This window comes from Melanerpes formicivorus, unplaced genomic scaffold (assembly GCF_026170545.1).
Source record: "Melanerpes formicivorus ecotype bairdi unplaced genomic scaffold, bMelFor1.0.p_v2 SCAF_2, whole genome shotgun sequence".
Classification (NCBI taxonomy): Eukaryota; Metazoa; Chordata; class Aves; order Piciformes; family Picidae; genus Melanerpes; species Melanerpes formicivorus.
Window position 1 is genome coordinate 39427436 of NW_027142354.1, and position 18053 is coordinate 39445488.

General features: G+C 42.3%; 1 protein-coding gene across 2 annotated transcripts in view; it reads left to right on the top strand.

The window, feature by feature from the left end:
* Positions 1-17649, top strand: part of ZFAND3 (zinc finger AN1-type containing 3) — a 163999-nt gene extending 146350 nt beyond the window's left edge. For both annotated transcript variants that reach the window (XM_068157530.1, XM_068157538.1), the window contains one exon: positions 14640-17649. In XM_068157530.1, the coding sequence (XP_068013631.1) occupies positions 14640-14794 (155 nt within the window). In that variant the 3' untranslated portion in view covers positions 14795-17649. The remainder of the gene's footprint in view (positions 1-14639) is intronic.
* Positions 17650-18053: the final 404 nt, after the last annotated feature.

The following is an 18053-nucleotide window of genomic DNA, read 5'->3' on the forward strand; positions in this document are numbered from 1 at the left end:
TCACATTCAGCATATGAGGATCTGAAGTCAAAATACATGTAGCATCCAGAGGAACAGTTAATGCAACACGTACAGTGTGTTTGTAGATACCCTTTAATTATTCATTCCAGTTCTTTATTAGTTCTTATCTTTCCTGCATTTTCATTGGGCTAAACAAAATGATACACATACATTATTGAATCACTCAGTATTGCTTGCTATTTTAATTAAATTACTGGGTACACTTTGGCTTTTAATTAAATCCTCAGCTTCTGGGAGAAGGGTATTGGCTCAGGTGGGCTTGGTGTGGAGAGAATTCTAGAAGTGTTAATACTCATCTAGCTCTTTTTAAAATGTCAGGCACTCTGCACAAGGCCCTGCTTTGACATTAGGATAGCTCTGCCATCCACTTACCCTTTCTCAGGAGACTTGTTTAAAGATTTCATACCACTCTCAAATCCAAATCCAAAGATTCTGGATAGCAAACAAATCCTTTTTTATATGTTAGTAAAGCCTATGTAAAATCTAATTTTAAGAGAGGTCTCAAATTTGCAGTAATGTTGCCTATTATTATGGTTTACCTCATTTAGGTGACTTCTCTTGGACACTAGCATGCTTTTTTTTCATAACTGTTCTTTTTCTACTGCATATTCTTTGGATTCATTCTCACACATCCTATAAGACAACCTTGTGAAACTAGGAGTATGGGAGGTGCAGCATTGTTTTGGTGTTCTTAGCCCTGCAGACATGGCAGTGAATGTCATAGAACCGTAGAATCAGTAAGGTTGGAAAAGACCTCAAAGATCATCAAGTCCAACCTGTCACCCAACACCTCATGACTACTAAACCATGGCACCAAGTGCCACATCCAATCCCTTGTTGAACACCTCCAGGGACAGTGACTCCACGACCTCCATGGGCAGCCCATTCCAATGGCTAACAACTCTCTCTGTGAAGAACTTTCTCCTCACCTTAAGCCTAAATTTCCCCTGGTGCAGTTAGAGACTGTGTCCCCTTGTTCTGGTGCTGGTTGCCTGGGAGAAGAGACCAACCCCCTCCTGGCTACAACCTCCCTTCAGGTAGTTGTAGAGAGCAAGAGGGTCTCCCCTGAGCCTCCTCTTCTCCAGGCTAATCAATTCCAGCTCCCTCAGCCTCTCCTCATAGGGCTTGTGCTTGAGGCCTCTCCCCAGCCTTGTTGCCTTTCTCTGGACACATTCTAGTGTCTCAATGTCCTTCTTAAACTGAGGGGCCCAGAACTGGACACAGGACTCAAGGTGTGGCCTAACCAGTGCTGAGTACAGGGTCACAATGACTTCCCTGCTGCTGCTGGCCACACTATTCCTGATGCAGGCCAGGATGCCATTGGCCTTCCTGGTTGCCTGGGCACACTGCTGGCTCATGTTCAGCCAGCTGTCAGTCAGTACCCCCATGTCCTTCTTACAAGTATAGCCATGGTATTAATTCCTCCTGACCAGATAATTGCAAGATGACATGGTTATTCAAAAAAGCAAACTCTCTTCACCTACCTAATTTTGAACTTAACAATTTCAAAACTCCGCTAACTCCCTCAGGTGAGTCATACATTGCTGTTCACATTCTGGCACTACCATGGATGCTGCAAGTCAATGAGAGCAAAGTGGTTTCTTTGAAAATTCTTGTAAAACTTCAACCATTTTTTGCCTTTGTGCTTCAAAAATGGTACAAGTCTTGGATTAAAGTATTTCCATCAGTTATACTGAGAAAATGTGTGACAAATTCAAATGTATAATTTCTGTGAAGTTGTATCTATCACTATAGATGAACTAAGATCATACCCCAGTTCTACAGATGTTTCACAACAGTGGTGAGCCACCATTTTTGCTAGCTGCTAAGTCAATTAGTAGTGTTAGAACTACTCCTTAAGCCTGACTGCAGTGGATTGCAACTTAGACAAAATATTGAGGACAGCATATAAGGTTGGAAGGAGAGCATACAGATTAAATGCATAGAATAGAATAGAATAGAATAGAATAGAATAGAATAGAATAGAATAGAATAGAATAGAATAGAATAGACCAGACCAGGTTGGAAGAGACTTTTGAGCTCATCAAGTCCAACCTATCACCCAACACTATCTAATCAACTAAACCATGGCACCAAGCACCCCATCCAGTCTCTTCCTAAACACCTCCAGTGATGGTGACTCCACCACCTCCCTGGGCAGCCCATTCCAATGGCCAGTCTCTCATTCTATGAAGAATTTCTTCCTAACATCCAGCCTAAACCTCCCCTGGAGCATAGGTCAGTGGCTTTTGAGGTATGAAACTATTTCGAAGTGAGTATTGATTGCATTCTGTATCCACAGGAATAATTATGCACCTAGTAGGGTGAAGAAGTTGTGGTGCAGAATTAGTACTCTTATGTGTGTGTGTTCTGTAGAACAAGAAAAATACTTGGTCCAAAATGAAAGATTTAACCACCGTTATTTTGTGCTGTACAGCACAACTGACAGACGATCTTGACTGAGACCTGCAGTATTTAAGTCCTGACCCACAGGAAACCTTTTAATTGCAATTTACTATTGCAAAGCAGGTACCTTTATATGTATTGAAATGAAAATGTTAACCTGCAGAGGTGTTGATAGTACTTAAGTTCTTCCTAGTTCCAAAGTCAAGGAGTACAATAGTGTCTTATGTAGAACGTCCTTAAGAATTGTCAATTCAGAAATAAAAACAGCTAAAAAAATCAGCCTGTGCTCTGTCACAAGTGATGTAAATTGTATTCAAAATTTCTGTCACATTTCATGTAGGAAAAAACAGTTTGACAGATTTCTGTTCAAGTAGTAAGATAAACAGCAAAGTGAATTTGCAATAAGGACAAATTGGGGTAAAATGTGTTTGTTTGCAGAGTCTCTACAGTGGAAAACCAGATCTCTTGTGTGCTCCCTAAAACACTTTGAAACACGAGTTACACGTGACTAAACCTGGAAATATGAAGTCTTTTCCTTATAATCTAAGAAATTCTTGCAGAATGTTTAACCAGTGGCTGTTACAGGATCATGATGACATCATCTTTCTTCCATATACAATTTCTTCTGTTCATTTCTTAGGCATTTTTTTTCACTAATAGCTTTTTTGTCTCTAATGCATGCTCATACATATTGCTTTACTGTCTTTGTGGTAGGCAGCAAATTAAGGAAGAAAGGAAAAAAACCTCCTTGTTCCCTTTCCTCCAAAGCATAAACCCAGTAGTAAAATTACAAAATTAATCTGCAGCATCTCGTAAGCATTCAGAATAAGTAGACATGAAATTTTATATAGCATGACAGATGTCACAGAGCCATGTGCATCTAGTATGAAACCTGAGATGATCATAGAGTCAATAAGGTTGAAAAAGACATCAAAGACCATCAAGTCCAACCTGTCACGCAACACCTCATGACTACTAAACCATGGCACCAAGTGCCACGTCCAATCCCCTCTTGAACACCTCCAGGGATGGTGACTCCCCCACCTCCCTGGGCAGCACATTCCAATGCCTAACAACTCTCTCAGTGAAGAACTTTCTCCTCACCTCGATCCTGAACTTCCCCAGGTGCAGTTAGAGACTGTGTCCTCTTGTTCTGCTGCTGGTTGCCTGGGAGAAGAGACCAACCCCCTCCTGGCTACAACCTCCGTTCAGATTCCCTTTAGAACGGGATGGAAGACCCAAGTCCAGTACCAGCCTGGACGATTTAATTTCTTCTTTTGACTGAGTTATTGATTGCTTTGGAAGTCATGAGTGAGTAGAGACAGTCTGTAAAGAATAGTGAAAAGGCAAGTTGTAGTGACCATAGCAAATGGTTAGAAAAATCAATTATTAAGCTAAATTATGGTCACTTCTTTGTGCTGTGTTCCTTGAATCTTTTGCAGCTCTGCTGTTTTTGAAGGAACATGGAACTGTAATGCCTCAATAGGGTAGTTTTTCAGATATTGTGCATTAGTATTTAGAGACTTTAAATGCTTAGAGGTTAACAATCTCCATCTATTCTTCCTGGAGTGGAAATAGTAGAAAGGACTGCCTCAAGCTGTGTTTTGTGGAGTTCTAATAAGTACATCTCTTTGGTTAAAATACATCAACATAATGTGGCTTACTCCTCTTTCCCCTTGGGAAGGAATTACAAGATTCCCAGCCAAGTTATTTGGATTACTTAGCACCATGGCATCTTGCAAAGCTGGGAATGGTAAACAGGAGAATAGTTTAGCTCACTTATTTCAAAAAGCTTGTTGTTTGGCTTTTTGGGGTTTTGTTTGGTTTATAGGTGTCATGCAAAGCTGAATATTCCTCGAGTTGTGTAATGAAAGCTGACAATGCCAATGCAGAGCATTATCTGCAGAAGAGAGAGAAGAGAATGAGGCCATCTAGAAGGAGAATAATACAAGATGTCAGCAGACTAGAATATTTGTATACTGTAAATGAGTAGTGCATGCAAGCTGTACTGGAAGTTTTGCTATGCTGGACTGTACTAAGGGAGCAAGCAGGATGATACTGAAATCCAGAGAGCATTTTCTCAGGTAGCTGATGTACAAGTCTTGGGGATCTTGCTTTGTATCTTGGTAGCTGTATGTTCTACTCTTACATTCATTTCTTACCTATTTCATGCCTTGGGAAAAATATATTCACTCCCACACATTTTAAAAATCATTTTACTGTTAGTATTATTTACAACACCTGAAGTTATCTTTGCAGTTGGAAGGGGGAGATGCATGAACATTGTTTTGAGGATTGATAGACACTTGGCAAATGATGCCCAATTATTTGGAACAGTGCTGGAGCAGCATGTCTCCCTGCATGAGCTAATTTTCTCTGCTGGCTAATCTGCCTGGTTTTGCTGTGTTTGACATCCTGTAGATATCTTCATCTTTCAGAGATAGACTAAAATCTGTTCTTGCACAGAAACCAGACTCACCCATGCACTGTTAGATAATACACCTTTAGTAGAGAGTTTTTGCAGTGCCTTCATCTCTTTATGTTGCAAGGTATCTTTAAGTTCTGTTTGAAGCTTTGTTGATTAGAATTTCAAATTAACAAGAAAGGTAAAATGTCTTGTGAAGCATGTAAAGAAGCCAAAGAACACAGCACAAAACTGCACAGGCATGCAGCCATGCCATTATTGAGACTACCTTCGAGTAGGCTTTGCGTTTGCAAGTTGTTCATTAAGCAAAATGTTGTAAGCTGCAAATTCTGTCAGTTCTGCCTTTTCATTTGGGGATGAAAATGATAAATAGCAGTACTAGTGGGCAGGTAAGATGATTTAAAGTGTCAGAACGTCTGATTTTCTGTGGTAATATTGACTTCACTTTCTTTGACCTACCCATTTGAGCTTCTTTGAATGAACCAGAAGGGGTCATTGTAGTATAGATGGCTAAACTTTCTGAGCAGTTATTGCCTGCAATGAAAACTTAAATGCCTAGCTTGAACAATTAAGATGATTGATAGTACTTGGTAATGAAGGGCTTTGTCTTTTCATGTCTGCAATGATATTTGAAAGATTTATCTTCTAGAGGCACAAAAATGTACCTCTACATAAACAAGGTTCAGTAGATGGAATTGCCATGTTAACCATTACACATTCGTTGTACGGCAAAGTCCAAATATGCTCTCTTCTTAAAAGACAAATGCAAATACACTGAATGTCAGGGTAATTATCACAGCAGAAGACTAATTTTAGGTAATATACATCAAGATGTTTCAAATAGGGGTGCTTTTAAATGTTTTTGAGTCACTTGGTAACTGTGTAAGCTGTGTAAGTATTAGATAAGCTTCTTTGGCACTTCTACCACTTTTCAATATGTGCTCACAAACAAAATCAAATCTGTTGTCTTTTAGCAGCTCTCTGAATGTCTCAGCAGTGAGATCAGGACCAGTATCTCAAGGTGGGAGAAAAAGGAGGACCTTCCTTTCTGTCACAATGCTATTCATGAATCAAGGTCCATTATAATTAAGAGATATTTTATGTAACAGTGTGATGTTCTCCAGCGGTGCATTAGAAGAGTCTGGGACTCTGTGCCTAGCCAAGAACATCCACTATACTAGTCAACATCTTTGTGGGTGACGTGGACAGTGGCATTGACTGCACCCTCAGCAAGTTTGCTGATGGCACCAAGCTGTGTGGTGCAGCAGACATGCTGGAGGGAAGGGAGGCCATCCAGAGGGACCTTGACAGGCTGGAGAGGTGGGCACAAGCCAACCTCACGAGGTTCAACAAGACCAAGTGCAGGGTCCTGCATCTGGGTCGAGGCAATCCCAGGCACAAATACAGGCTGGGCAGTGGCTGGCTGGAAAGCAGCCCTGAGGAGAGGGACTTGGGGGTGCTGGTGGACAAGAAGCTCAACATGAGCTCTCAATGTGCACTTGCAGCCTGGAAAGCCAATCAGATCCTGGGCTGCATCAGGAGAAGTGTGGCTAGCAGGTCAGGGGAGGTTATTCTCCCCCTCTACTCAGCTCTGGTGGGACCCCATCTGGAGTACTGCGTCCAGTTCTGGAGCCCCTATTACAAGAGGGATATGGAGGTGCTGGAAGGTGTCCAGAGAAGAGCCACAAGGATGATGAGAGGGCCGGAGCACCTCTCCTGTGAGGACAGACTGAAGGAGTTGGGGCTGTTCAGTCTGCAGAAGAGAAGGCTCTGAGGTGACCTAATTGTGGCCTTCCAGTATCTGAAGGGGGCCTACAACAAGGCTGGGGAAGGACTTCTCAGGATCTCAGGTAGTGATAGGACTAGGGGGAATGGAATGAAGCTGGAGGTGGGGAGATTCAGGCTGGATGTGAGAAGGAGGTTCTTCACCATGAGAGTGGTGAAGCCCTGGAATGGGTTGTCCAGGGAGGTGGTTGGGGCCCTCTCCCTGGAGGTGTTTAAGCCCAGGCTGGGTGAGGCTTTGGCCAGGCTGATCTAGTGTGGGGTGTCCCTGCCCATGGCAGGGGGCTGGAACTAGATGATCCTTGTGGTCCCTTCCAACCCTGACTGATACTATGATACTACGATACTAGTCACACCAGTGTGCTGTCCTTCTTCATTGGTAGATTGCAGTAATCCAATTACTGGGCATTTGTGCCATGTTCTAGAATCGTAGAATGGTTGGGGTTGGAAGGGACCTCTGAAGATCATCCAGTCCAACCCCCTCTGCAGTAAGCAGGGGCAGCCTCAACTGGATCAGGTTGCTCAGAGCCCTGTCAAGCCTCACTTGGAATATCTCACCAAGCAACCTTGTTCCAGTGTTGGAACTTGTTCCTAACGTCCAGTCTAAATCTCCTCTTCACTAGTTTGAAGCCATTGCCCTTTGTCCTATCACTCCAGGCCTTTGTGAACAGTCTGTCTCCATCCTTCTTGTAGGCCCCTGTCAGGTACTAGAAGACTGCTATTAAGTCTCCCCAGAGCCTACTCTTCTCCAGGCTGAATAACACCAACTCCCCCAGCCTATCTGTGTAGCAGAAGTGCTCCACCCCCCTGATCATTTTCATGGCCCTCCTCTGGACCCACTTCATCAGGTCCATGTCCTTCCTGTATTCAGGGCTCCAGACCTGGACACAGTACTCCAGGTGAGGTCTCACCAGAGCAGAGCAAAGCAAAGTGGCAGAATCACCTCTCTGGATCTGCTGGCAGTGCATCTTCTGATGCAGCCCAGAATGTAATTTGCCTTCTGGGCTGCAAATGCACACTGTCTGCTCATGTCCAGCTTCTCATCCATCAGTACACCCAAGTCCTTTTCCACAGGGCTGCTTTCTATCACCTCATCCCCCAGTTTGTATTGATAGTGAGGATTGTTCCAGCCCAGGTGCAGAACCCTCATGAAGTTCACCTGGGCCCACCTCTCCAGCTTGTCCCTCTTTATGACATCTCATCCCTCTGGTGTATTGACAGCACCACTCAGCTTGGTGTCATCTGCAAACTTGCTGATGTTGCACTTGATCCCACTGTCTGTATCACTGATAAAAATATTAAACAGCACAGGTGCCAGTACAGACCCCTGAGGGACACCACTTGTCACTGCTCTCCATCTGCACTTCAAGCCATTGAGCATCAGCCTCTGGCTGTGACCATCCAGCCAATTCCTTATCCACTGAACAGTCCACCCATCAAATCCATAGCTCTCCAGCTTGGCGAGTAGGATGTTGTGGGGGACTGTGTGAAAGGCCTTGCAGAAGTCCAGACAGATCACATCTATAGGTCATCCCTTATCTACTGACACAGTCACTTTATCATAGAAAGCCACTAGGTTGGTCAGGCAGGATTTGCCCCTAGTATAGCCATGCTGGCTGTCTTGAATCACCTCCCTGTCCTCCATGTGCCCCAGTATGGCATCTAGGAGGATCTGTTTCATGATCTTCCCAGGCACAGAGGTGAGGCTGACATGTTGGTAGTTCCTAGGGTCCTCCTTTCTACCCTTTTTAAAAACCAGCGTAATGTTTCCTTTCTTCCAGTCCCCAGGGGCTTCACCTGAGTGCCAGCACTTTTCAAATATCATGGAGACTGGCCTGGCAACCACATCAGCTATTCCCTGAGGACTCTGGGATGCATTTCATCAGGTCCCATGGACTCGTATATCTTCAGGTTCCTCAGATGATCACACACCTTGTCTTCACTTACAGTGGGAGAGACTTTGTCTTGCTGGTCTCCATTTGTGGGCCATCAACAAGAGAGCCATGAGGAGAGGGGTTGCCAGTGAAGACTGAGGCAAAAAAGTTTTTGAGAATTTCAGTCTTTTCCTCATCTGTTGTCACTAGTTCCCCACTGTTGCTCATCAGGGGGTTACACTGCCTTTAACCTTCCTTTTCTGGTTAACCTACCTGTGGAAGCCTATTTTGTTTATCTTTACATCCCTTGCCAAGTTCAGTTCCAGCTGTGCCTTGGCCTTCCTGACCTCCTCCCTACACAACCAGTCAACATCTGTACACCTGTGTACTCTTACCAGGATGCCTGTCCCTTCTTCCCTTTCCTGTGTAGTCCCAACTTGTCCTTTATTTTAACCAGCAGATCTCCACTCAGCCCTGGTGGTCTCTTGCTTTCCTTGCCTGATTTCTTACATGTGGGGATTGAGATCTCTTGTGTTCTATAAAAAACATCTTTAAAGATTTGTCAGCTATATTCTGCTCCCTTGTCCCTGAGGGCTGTTTCCCACAGGGTCCTATTCACTAACTCCTTGCAGAGCTTGAGGTTTGCTTTCCTAAAACTTAGAGTCCTAACTATGCCTCTCATGAGCTTCATACCCCTTAGGACAGTGAACTGTGCTAGTGCATGATCGCTGCAGCCCAGGCTGCCTTCAGTTTTGACTCCCCTGATGACAAGGTCTGACCACTTTCTGTTTAGTTAACAAAGACCAAGAGAAGAAATTAATAAAATCAAGGACCCTTCCAAAATTACAGTTTTGTTTTTAAATGTTCTGGGTTATTATGCCAGTCAGTTGAATTGTTTCTGGTGCTTCAGTTACAACTGTATTGGTATTTTAGTGGCTTACTGTTTGCAGAATTGAAGGTAGAAAGTTGACAATTAAATGTAGGGTTTAGTTGAAATATTTGCTTATTGTCATTCCATGCATCCACCTAGCAAGTACACTTGAATGTAACAATGAGGAAAATGTGGTCATTTCTCATCATCACCCACGCAGAGCAAACTGTAGGTCTGTGATGTCCTCTGGTCTTGAAAATTATTTCAGTTTCTGTCCTCTCCAATTTGATGAAAGCAACTTCGTAGTTGCTTGCGTGTGATCTTAGACCTCTTTTAAGTGATGGGGTTTTGCATGCCTTATGCAAAAGACTCATTTATCTGTGTAAAAGTAAGGCAGAGACAGTACACTGCTTTATGGTTTTAGTCATATGTTTGTGCTCTGGTGATGAAATGGGAGTGAATTTTTGATAATACATTGTGGAGTAGTTTCTGAGATGCTTAGAGGAGCTCAAGTTTTGAGGCACTAAATAATGGTTTTGCAAGATGTTTACATTAGAAGCCTGAGGAGCTGATGATTCATAGTTCTAACATCAGAAAACAACAATTGCAAAGCTGTGAGATGTATTTATTACATTTTCTAGATTGACATTTTCTATGCTTGGAGTAGAAGTCTGCTATACTTTTGGTTGATTACTAGGGTAAACTAACTTTAGTTGGCAGATGGATTCCATTTTCCAACGCTCTTCCCCCTAGCAGAAAGTTATTTGTCTTTTAGTTACAGTGTGCTAAAAGAAGCATTTCTGCAATAATGTCCTTTAGGGGTAACAACCCATATTTGATATTTTCCTATGATGAACTTAACAGTAAATACACCATGAGTTCATTTATCTAACTTGCTTTATAACCATAAAAGCAGAGTTCTCAGAAGAGAAGGTTTCACCTCTAAGTGTGGATTGGTTTGAAGGATCAAAATAGAAGTATATATATTGGCCTTCTGCCTCAGCACACATAAGTTAATAATGGAACTGTTGTGAAAACTGATAGTGTGGGTTCAACATCAGGCTCTTGTGCTCATGCAGACCACAGAAAGTCCACTGATTTCCAGACCAGTGAAGAAGCAAGGAGTGAATATAGCAGTAGCAATTTAATTAACTATATCCACTTAACTAATGAAAAAAGTTTAGAACTTTTCACTGGGCCTTCTTAAACTGAGGGGCACAGGACTCAAGGTATGGCCTAACCAGTGCAGAGTACAGGGGCAGAATGACTTCCCTGCTCCTGCTGACCACACTATTCCTAATACAGGCCAGGATGCCATTGGCCTTCTTGGCCACCTGGGCACACGGCTGGCTCATATTCAGCCAGCTGTCAGTCAGCACCCCCAGGTCCCTTTCTGTTTGGCAGCTCTCCAGCCACTCTGACCCCAGCCTGTAGCTCTGCATGGCGTTGTTGTGGCCAAAGTGCAGCACCTGGCACTTGGATTTGTTGAATGCCATCATGTTGGACTCTGCCCATCTGTCCAGTCGGTCGAGGTCCCTCTGCAGAGCCCTCTTCCCTCTAACTGATCAACAAATGCTCCCAATTTGGTGTCATCTACAAATTTGCTGATGACTGACTCAATCCTCTCATCCAGATCATCAGTAAAGATCTGAAACGGGATGGGGCCCACCACTGATCCCTGGGGGACGCCATTGGTGACTGGCCTCCAGCTGGATGTGGCACCATTCACCACCACTCTCTGGGCTCGGCTGTCCAGCCAGTTCCTAACCCAGCACAGAGTGTTGCGGTCCAAGCCACGAGCTGACAGCTTAGCCAGCAGTTTACTGTGGGGGACGGTGTCAAAGGCCTTGCTGAAGTCCAGGTAGATCACATCCACCAGACAGGTCACCTGATCATAGAAGGAGATCAGGTTGGAGAGGCAGGACCTGCCCTTCCTAAATCCATGTTGGCTGGACCCGAGCCCTTGGCCATCCTTCAGGTGCGCAGTTATTGCCGCCAGGATAACCTGCTCCATCATTTTCCCTGGCACTGAGGTCAGGCTGACTGGCCTGGAGTTTCCAGGTTCCTCCATCCGACCTTTCTTATGGATGGGGACCACATTGGCCAGTTTCCAGTCACCTGGGACCTCACTGGTGAGCCAGGACTGGAGGAAAATGATGGAGAGCAGCTTGGCCAGCTCATCTGCCAGCTCTCTCAGCACCCTAGGATGGATCCCATCCGGTCCCATTGACTTGTGAGTGTCCAAGTGGCTCAGCAGGTCCCAAACTAATTCCTCATGGATTACTGGGGCATTGCACTGCTCCCCGACCCCATCGCCCAGCTCAGGAGGCCACTTGTCCTGAGCTCCTCCTGCCTTACTGTTAAAGATAGAGGCAAAGAAGGTATTCAGGACCTCAGCCTTTTCCTCATCTTCAGTTATAGTGTTCCCCTCCAGGTCCAACAAGGAGTGGAGGTTCTTCTTGCCCCTCTTTTTAGCATTAATATATTTGTAAAAATGCTTTTTGCTATCTTTCACAGAGGTGGCCAGCTTCAGTTCTAACTGGGCCTTTGCCTCTCTGCTTGTTGCCTCTCTAATCTTTGAGGTCTTTTCCAACCTTATTGATTCTGTGATTCTATGACTAACAATCTGAAGTCTCTTTTGGAATCCCCATCGCTAATTCAAGAATAAACCCCCTCCATGAAAACAGCCAATACATGCAACACTATTTTAGTAGTGTTCAAAACGTGCTTGGCTGTTCTTTCATTAGATCTTACCAGTTCTAATTAGCAGTACATACTTAAATAGAGAAATGAATAGCAGGTTTAGATCATGTAGTTGCTGGAATTAGAAATACTTTTCCCATAGTCTGGGAAAAGGAAAATCACCTGCAATTCTTCACGGACAGTTACTGAAATTCTGTTCAAGAATGCATAAGCAAGTACTTGACAAATGGAAAACAAAAATAGTTTCACCTGGAATAAATATAGCATACCGTAGAGATTTTTCCTTCATGAAAACTGGTGCTCTAAAGAGAGGCCTTCACAAAGGAAAGAAAATCTATGTCAAAGCACAGAATATATTGTATTGGGAGGATGTGGCAAGATAGAAAAGAACATAATGAAGTTACACTGGTCTACAAAAGGCAGGAGGCTTTGTAGAAGGTAAACAGATGGGACAATATAAAAGGTCATGTTCAAAAGTGATAAATCGTACTGTATATGCATTTTCCTTACTAGATTCATAGAACTGTCAAAAGGGTCTTGCTGAAGCTGTGTAGAAGGTTGTGTACATGTTCAAGGTTTCTTTTAGATAAACTTAAATAGCATTTCTACATACACTTGTTAACCATGTGAAGAGGACCTGTAAAACCACTGGCATTTAAAACTAGTTTTTACCTACAAGGGACTGAAACTACTTCAGTTCAGTCTGTATCTGCAGTTTCTTGCATCTGCTCCTTACACATCCATTGCAGGTAAGATGATGAACTGGATTTTTCAGCTCATCTAGTCAGGTATTCATGTATTCTTGTGCGTGCAGTGGACGTTGGTTGAGTAATTTGAAATCTTATTTCAAGAGCTAAGGGAAGCCTTCAGTCCATGCTTTCTATAGGAGAGAACTGAGCGAAATGCCTGTTTAGTATTAAAAGTATAGTCCAAGGATATTTTCATATGAACAATCAGACCTTGAATTTTTGGCACCTCAAGAAAGATATTTGTCACATTTGAGCGTGGTATGACCCAAACTGAGATTGAAGCAGAGGCAATGATCACAAGAGAAGATAGATATCAATTCAATCTGTATCTTTCCATCCGTATTTCTGAATCACATATACCACTACAGAAAGCCTGTCTTTTTTTCCCTTTGTTCCTGGAACTGGGTTTCAAAGTCAGCCACAGATGACAGACAAGTTTTTCCATAGCTGGTGCTATTGAAACAAAGAGCAAAGACAAATTAATTTCTCCTCTTCTTCTTTTTATTTTTTTTTAATAAGTTCCATGTTCCCCCCTGCAATTCATGTGTCCAGGAGCTTGAAATACGTCATACACACATACATATATGCGTGTGTATATGTGCACAAACACACACTCTTGGCCGCTCACCCCCTTTTTATCCTTTACCATCTGTCACATACCATGATCTTGTGGGTTTAATATATTTGTGCATTCAAGCAGCAGCAGGAGCAATGTATAGCATTCAGTGAGAGCGAGAGCGATGCTCTTGAGTCATCAGGCAGGAATAAATACTGCAGCATCGGCAATGCCATGCTTGATTTCATGTATGGCAGACGACACAAGACCTGTAATTATCATCTTAATACTACTTACTGCTGTGTAACATTCATTTTAGAGGTAGGAAATGAGTGGTAATTTCTTTACTGTTATAAAGTGTTATGGCCAAATAAGAAAAAAGCTGATTTTCTTTGTAGACTAGGAAGAGGCAGCTACTGAAGATGCCCTCTTCACCTGCAGGAAAAAGAGTTGATGTGTTTCTGAATCACGTGGTCCCTGGAAAACTGACTAACATTGACACGCGCTAGAAAAAGGGACAATAACATACATCTTTTCAGCTGCAGAGTAAGATGATGTGGCATGACATGTTCCTATGTCAAATGCCTGTTTGCCTCCCATCATTAGTGTCAGAACAGTTCATAAAGAGAAGCTTCTGAAAACTGGAGTAGTGCAGCAGTGACCACTCCTGCAGCAGCTGCCGACTGGGGTGGTGGCAGTAAAAAGGAAGCAAGATGTTTAGATTTAATGCTTCTGATTTGAATATCTGGTTGGGAGCTCAACCTGAAGTACTGTAGGCATGAATGTAAGAAACAACAACCAACTCCACATAAAGTAGAAACAATTTCCCTGAAGGTGATCAGTGTTTTTCTGTTGGGGGGGGTTGTTTTGTTTTCTGGGTTTTTCCCCTTTTTTTTTTTTTTTTTTGGCCTTTTTTCAGTATTAGCTTTGCTACTATCTGGGCATATCTAATGCAGATAATCTGGGGGCTGCCCCTGTGTGATGAGACTATGGCAAACAAAATTCCAAACCTAATATGACTTGAGCTTTGATCCTGTGTTGATAATTACTGAATTCTCTTGAGTATTTTATCAGATATTTATTAATAGCCTGCAAGAAAGGTAAATAAAAACTTAAAGGTGGCATTAATTCTTGAGAAGCAAGTAGTCCCACAGTAGGTGATCCTTCACTTCCGATTCAGGTAAGATTCTGCCACTGTAACCAAGTCCCTAACTTGTTTTTGTTGTTTTTCTGTTCTCCCTTTCTGTGGTAGGTTATGTGTTCTGTATGTTACATCGCCTGCCTGAACAACATGACTGCACGTTTGACCACATGGGACGTGGGCGTGAGGAAGCCATTATGAAAATGGTGAAACTGGATCGGAAAGTAGGGAGATCTTGCCAGCGCATTGGCGAAGGCTGTTCCTGAGTGCAAGACTGCAACCAAATGCTGTTCTCTTAGTTCACTAATGTTAGCCTTATTTAGGACAAAGTCAGCCAGACACCTTGTACTAGGCAAGTTTCAGACTACAGCCAATCAGTTTCCCTTCTTTAGCCAACCGTCCTGGTACTGTAGTTTAGGGGTTGATGGTGGTTGAAATTGATTTCTGGCTGGTTACTAAGGTGCCTGCTAGCCACCGTATTCAAACAAACAAACAAACAAAAAACATGAAGAAATATTATTTTTGAGCATGGCTAGTGGATTTAAACAAAACAAGAAAAATCCAAAGGCTTCTTGTTACTGCTGGAGTCACTCTAAAAGCCTTATGCTGGAAACATTCCAGCTGCAGAGTTAAAACAAATAGTTATATAGAAGCTGGTGTAAAAGTTTGCTATGCACATGGCTTTTGGACAAACTGTTTAATGTGCAGCCTTTCACTTCTTCATTGCTAGTGAATCCTGAGGAGGTGAAATACTACTGAGAGCAGCAACTGCAGCTGCTTAAGCCCAGAAGACCTGACTGGTCACTCGTGCCTTCATCGCGTGTGGCTTTTGAGTTAGGCAGTGTCACCAGCATCAGGGATTCTGTTGGGGTAGGAACATCTTTCTGGTTCTTCCCAGGAAGCCAAAAAAGAAAAGGGGACAGAGATTCTTATGAAAAATTTTTATATCTATCTTACTATAGAGAACCTATCAGGGTTTGGTTGTGGGTTTTTTTTTGTTGTTGTTGTTCATTTGGTTTTTTCCTTCTCAGTTAAATTATGACCTCACTTTAAAGCCAACTCCATCCCAGAGCAGTAAATGGTGCATACTTTTTACATGGCATCCACTGAGATTCTATGAGTTATGTGAACAGATTCCACGTAACTTGAGCAGTGCAGCCATTCCCACCGCCTGAAACCTGATTGGCTCTTGTTTGCCTTTTGCTAAGTGCAGGTATCTGATAATTGATCAAATAAGGCTAATTCACAGCACAGTAGCCATGGCTGGATTCTACAGACTGACTTTCTGTAGCTAGAGTTATATATTGGGGGAAAAAAAAAAGACATTTTGTAGCAAACGGAATTCAGTAACAGTATTGGGGAACAACCGGTAAAAAACACCCTTTATCAGATGAGTTTGTGTTCCTCACTGCCAGAGTGTCAATGAGATAATCAAATGGGCTCTGTCAGCCCTCTTTCTATGCAGCTGAATGCTCCCATGAAAATCTCTGCCCACATCGATTGCAAAGCAAGCAAAGCAAGCATAGCAAGTGAATGTGAAAAGCATTACACGGAGTAGGATGCTTTGGATCGGTTTCCATCTGCGGTTCTGTGTTACAGTGTCACGCTGAGCTGAGCGGGATTGCACCAGGCTTGTCAGTTTGGACGCACGAAACAGCAAACATAATAATGGGCACGTCTCCTGCTGCACACAAGGATTTGTACTGATGTGGCCCAGCTTAATCCTGAGTGAATTTAGCTTCTCAGTCTATTAGTAAGGTATTAACAATCAGGGAAAGTTGTTAGAAAACCTGAGGGAGGGAAATACTTTTGTTGCATCTTCAAATACTAGGCAGATAGAAAACATCAGAAGGGTGAAGTAACATGTCACGTGAAAAACCCCAGCGTTTTAGGACTAAGCTTGTATGAGTCATCCTCTGTTCTATATGTTACAGGTAACTAACTCCTTACAGGCCAAATTATATTGTTACTTTGCCAGCCAGCTAGGAGCATTTAACAAGGAGACAACTAATTTAAAAAAAAAAAAAAAAAGGAATAATATATATGTCTCTCCACACACACACTCAGCATCTGACTGTATAAGCATTAATTAACCATGAAGCAAATCAAAGTGTCCCATCATTATAAAGTGCAAGCTGGTTTTGTTTTGGGGTTGTTTTTTTTGTTGTTATTGTTATTGTTTATTATTGTTATTATTCAAGAATATGAAACCAGCAGCAAAATCCTCTGTTAAGATGCTGTGTTTCCAGGAAATGGTCCTGGTGAAAGGGACTGTCCAAGGATGTTACTTACATTTGCTGTGAGGAGTTTAAGAAACCATGGATTTTGGCGGCTGCTGTGATACGCACTTTCTTTTCCTACGAAATCCTACCATAGCATTTGATGGGCATTCTGATTGATACACGAGACTTTCTGCGTTAATACTGAAGATGCTATTTTGTTCCTCCTTACTATTCTCTTTAATCTTCTTATAAGTGCACAGATCGCTTCAAGTTGGCTCTTGAGAGAACACTACTTAAAGTTCATGTGAATTATGGACGATGTTCACTTTAAACAAAAAGTTGGGGAGGGGGTTGTTCCTTTGCAGTATCTGTTCTGTGAAGTTTGTTAAACGTAAACAAAGCTTAAGTTCTTGTATCTTAAAAGAAGATCTTATTTAACCCTTTTGTGTTCTAGATTTACTTACACATGTAGCCTAGAGCTCAGTTTTAGTTTAACATTGTGAAAATATTAAAAGAATCTTGTAACTTTATTCTTTTCCCTCCTGCTAAAAAAAACAACAAAACAAAACAATAATAATAATTAAACCGATCAGATTAAAGTTTGAATTCCTTTCTGCCTATTCTAACAGGTCTTACTGTTTTACACTGTTTCTGTTGCAAGTTCATGTAAGAAATAAGAATGGGGAGAAATGCCAATGTTAGGCCAGTAACTTAAAGCTGAATTTACAGTTGGTGGAAGGCGGGCAGTACTTTGTCAGTTTGGAATGGGAAGAGATGTCTGATGGGTTCGAGTTTAATGATTTATTTTGTAAGCAGATCTGGCTAAATCTGCTGTAGCCTGGATATTGGTCAATTTAATTTTGACATTAGATAAATAAACAGGTTGTTCATACTCTTAAGTCAAATGCATACTGTGCACTATATCACTCGCATCAAAGTTTTAAAATGTCTTAAACATTCTTTTGTGCATTTTGACAACTCCTGCATCTAGAGTAGCTGTGTTCCAAATCAGAGTGGGCTGTATTTGTAATGGGTAAGTAGAGGAATAAAAGAAATGTTTCTTAATCATTTAGATGCTAGAAACACAAAGCTAATTTAAAAAGACGAGAGAATATCAAAGTGGTTATTTTAAAACCATTTGAAAGTTGTTAGGAATCGACTATGTGCCTGATTGCTTGGACACCTACACCCATTACCCATTTTTCCTCAAGTTCAGATGGTACTTTCAATTCTAGCACTGTGTGTGATTCTTAAAACAAGGTGGCCGTGTTGTAGTACAGGTAAGTTATGTGAAGCAGCTCTG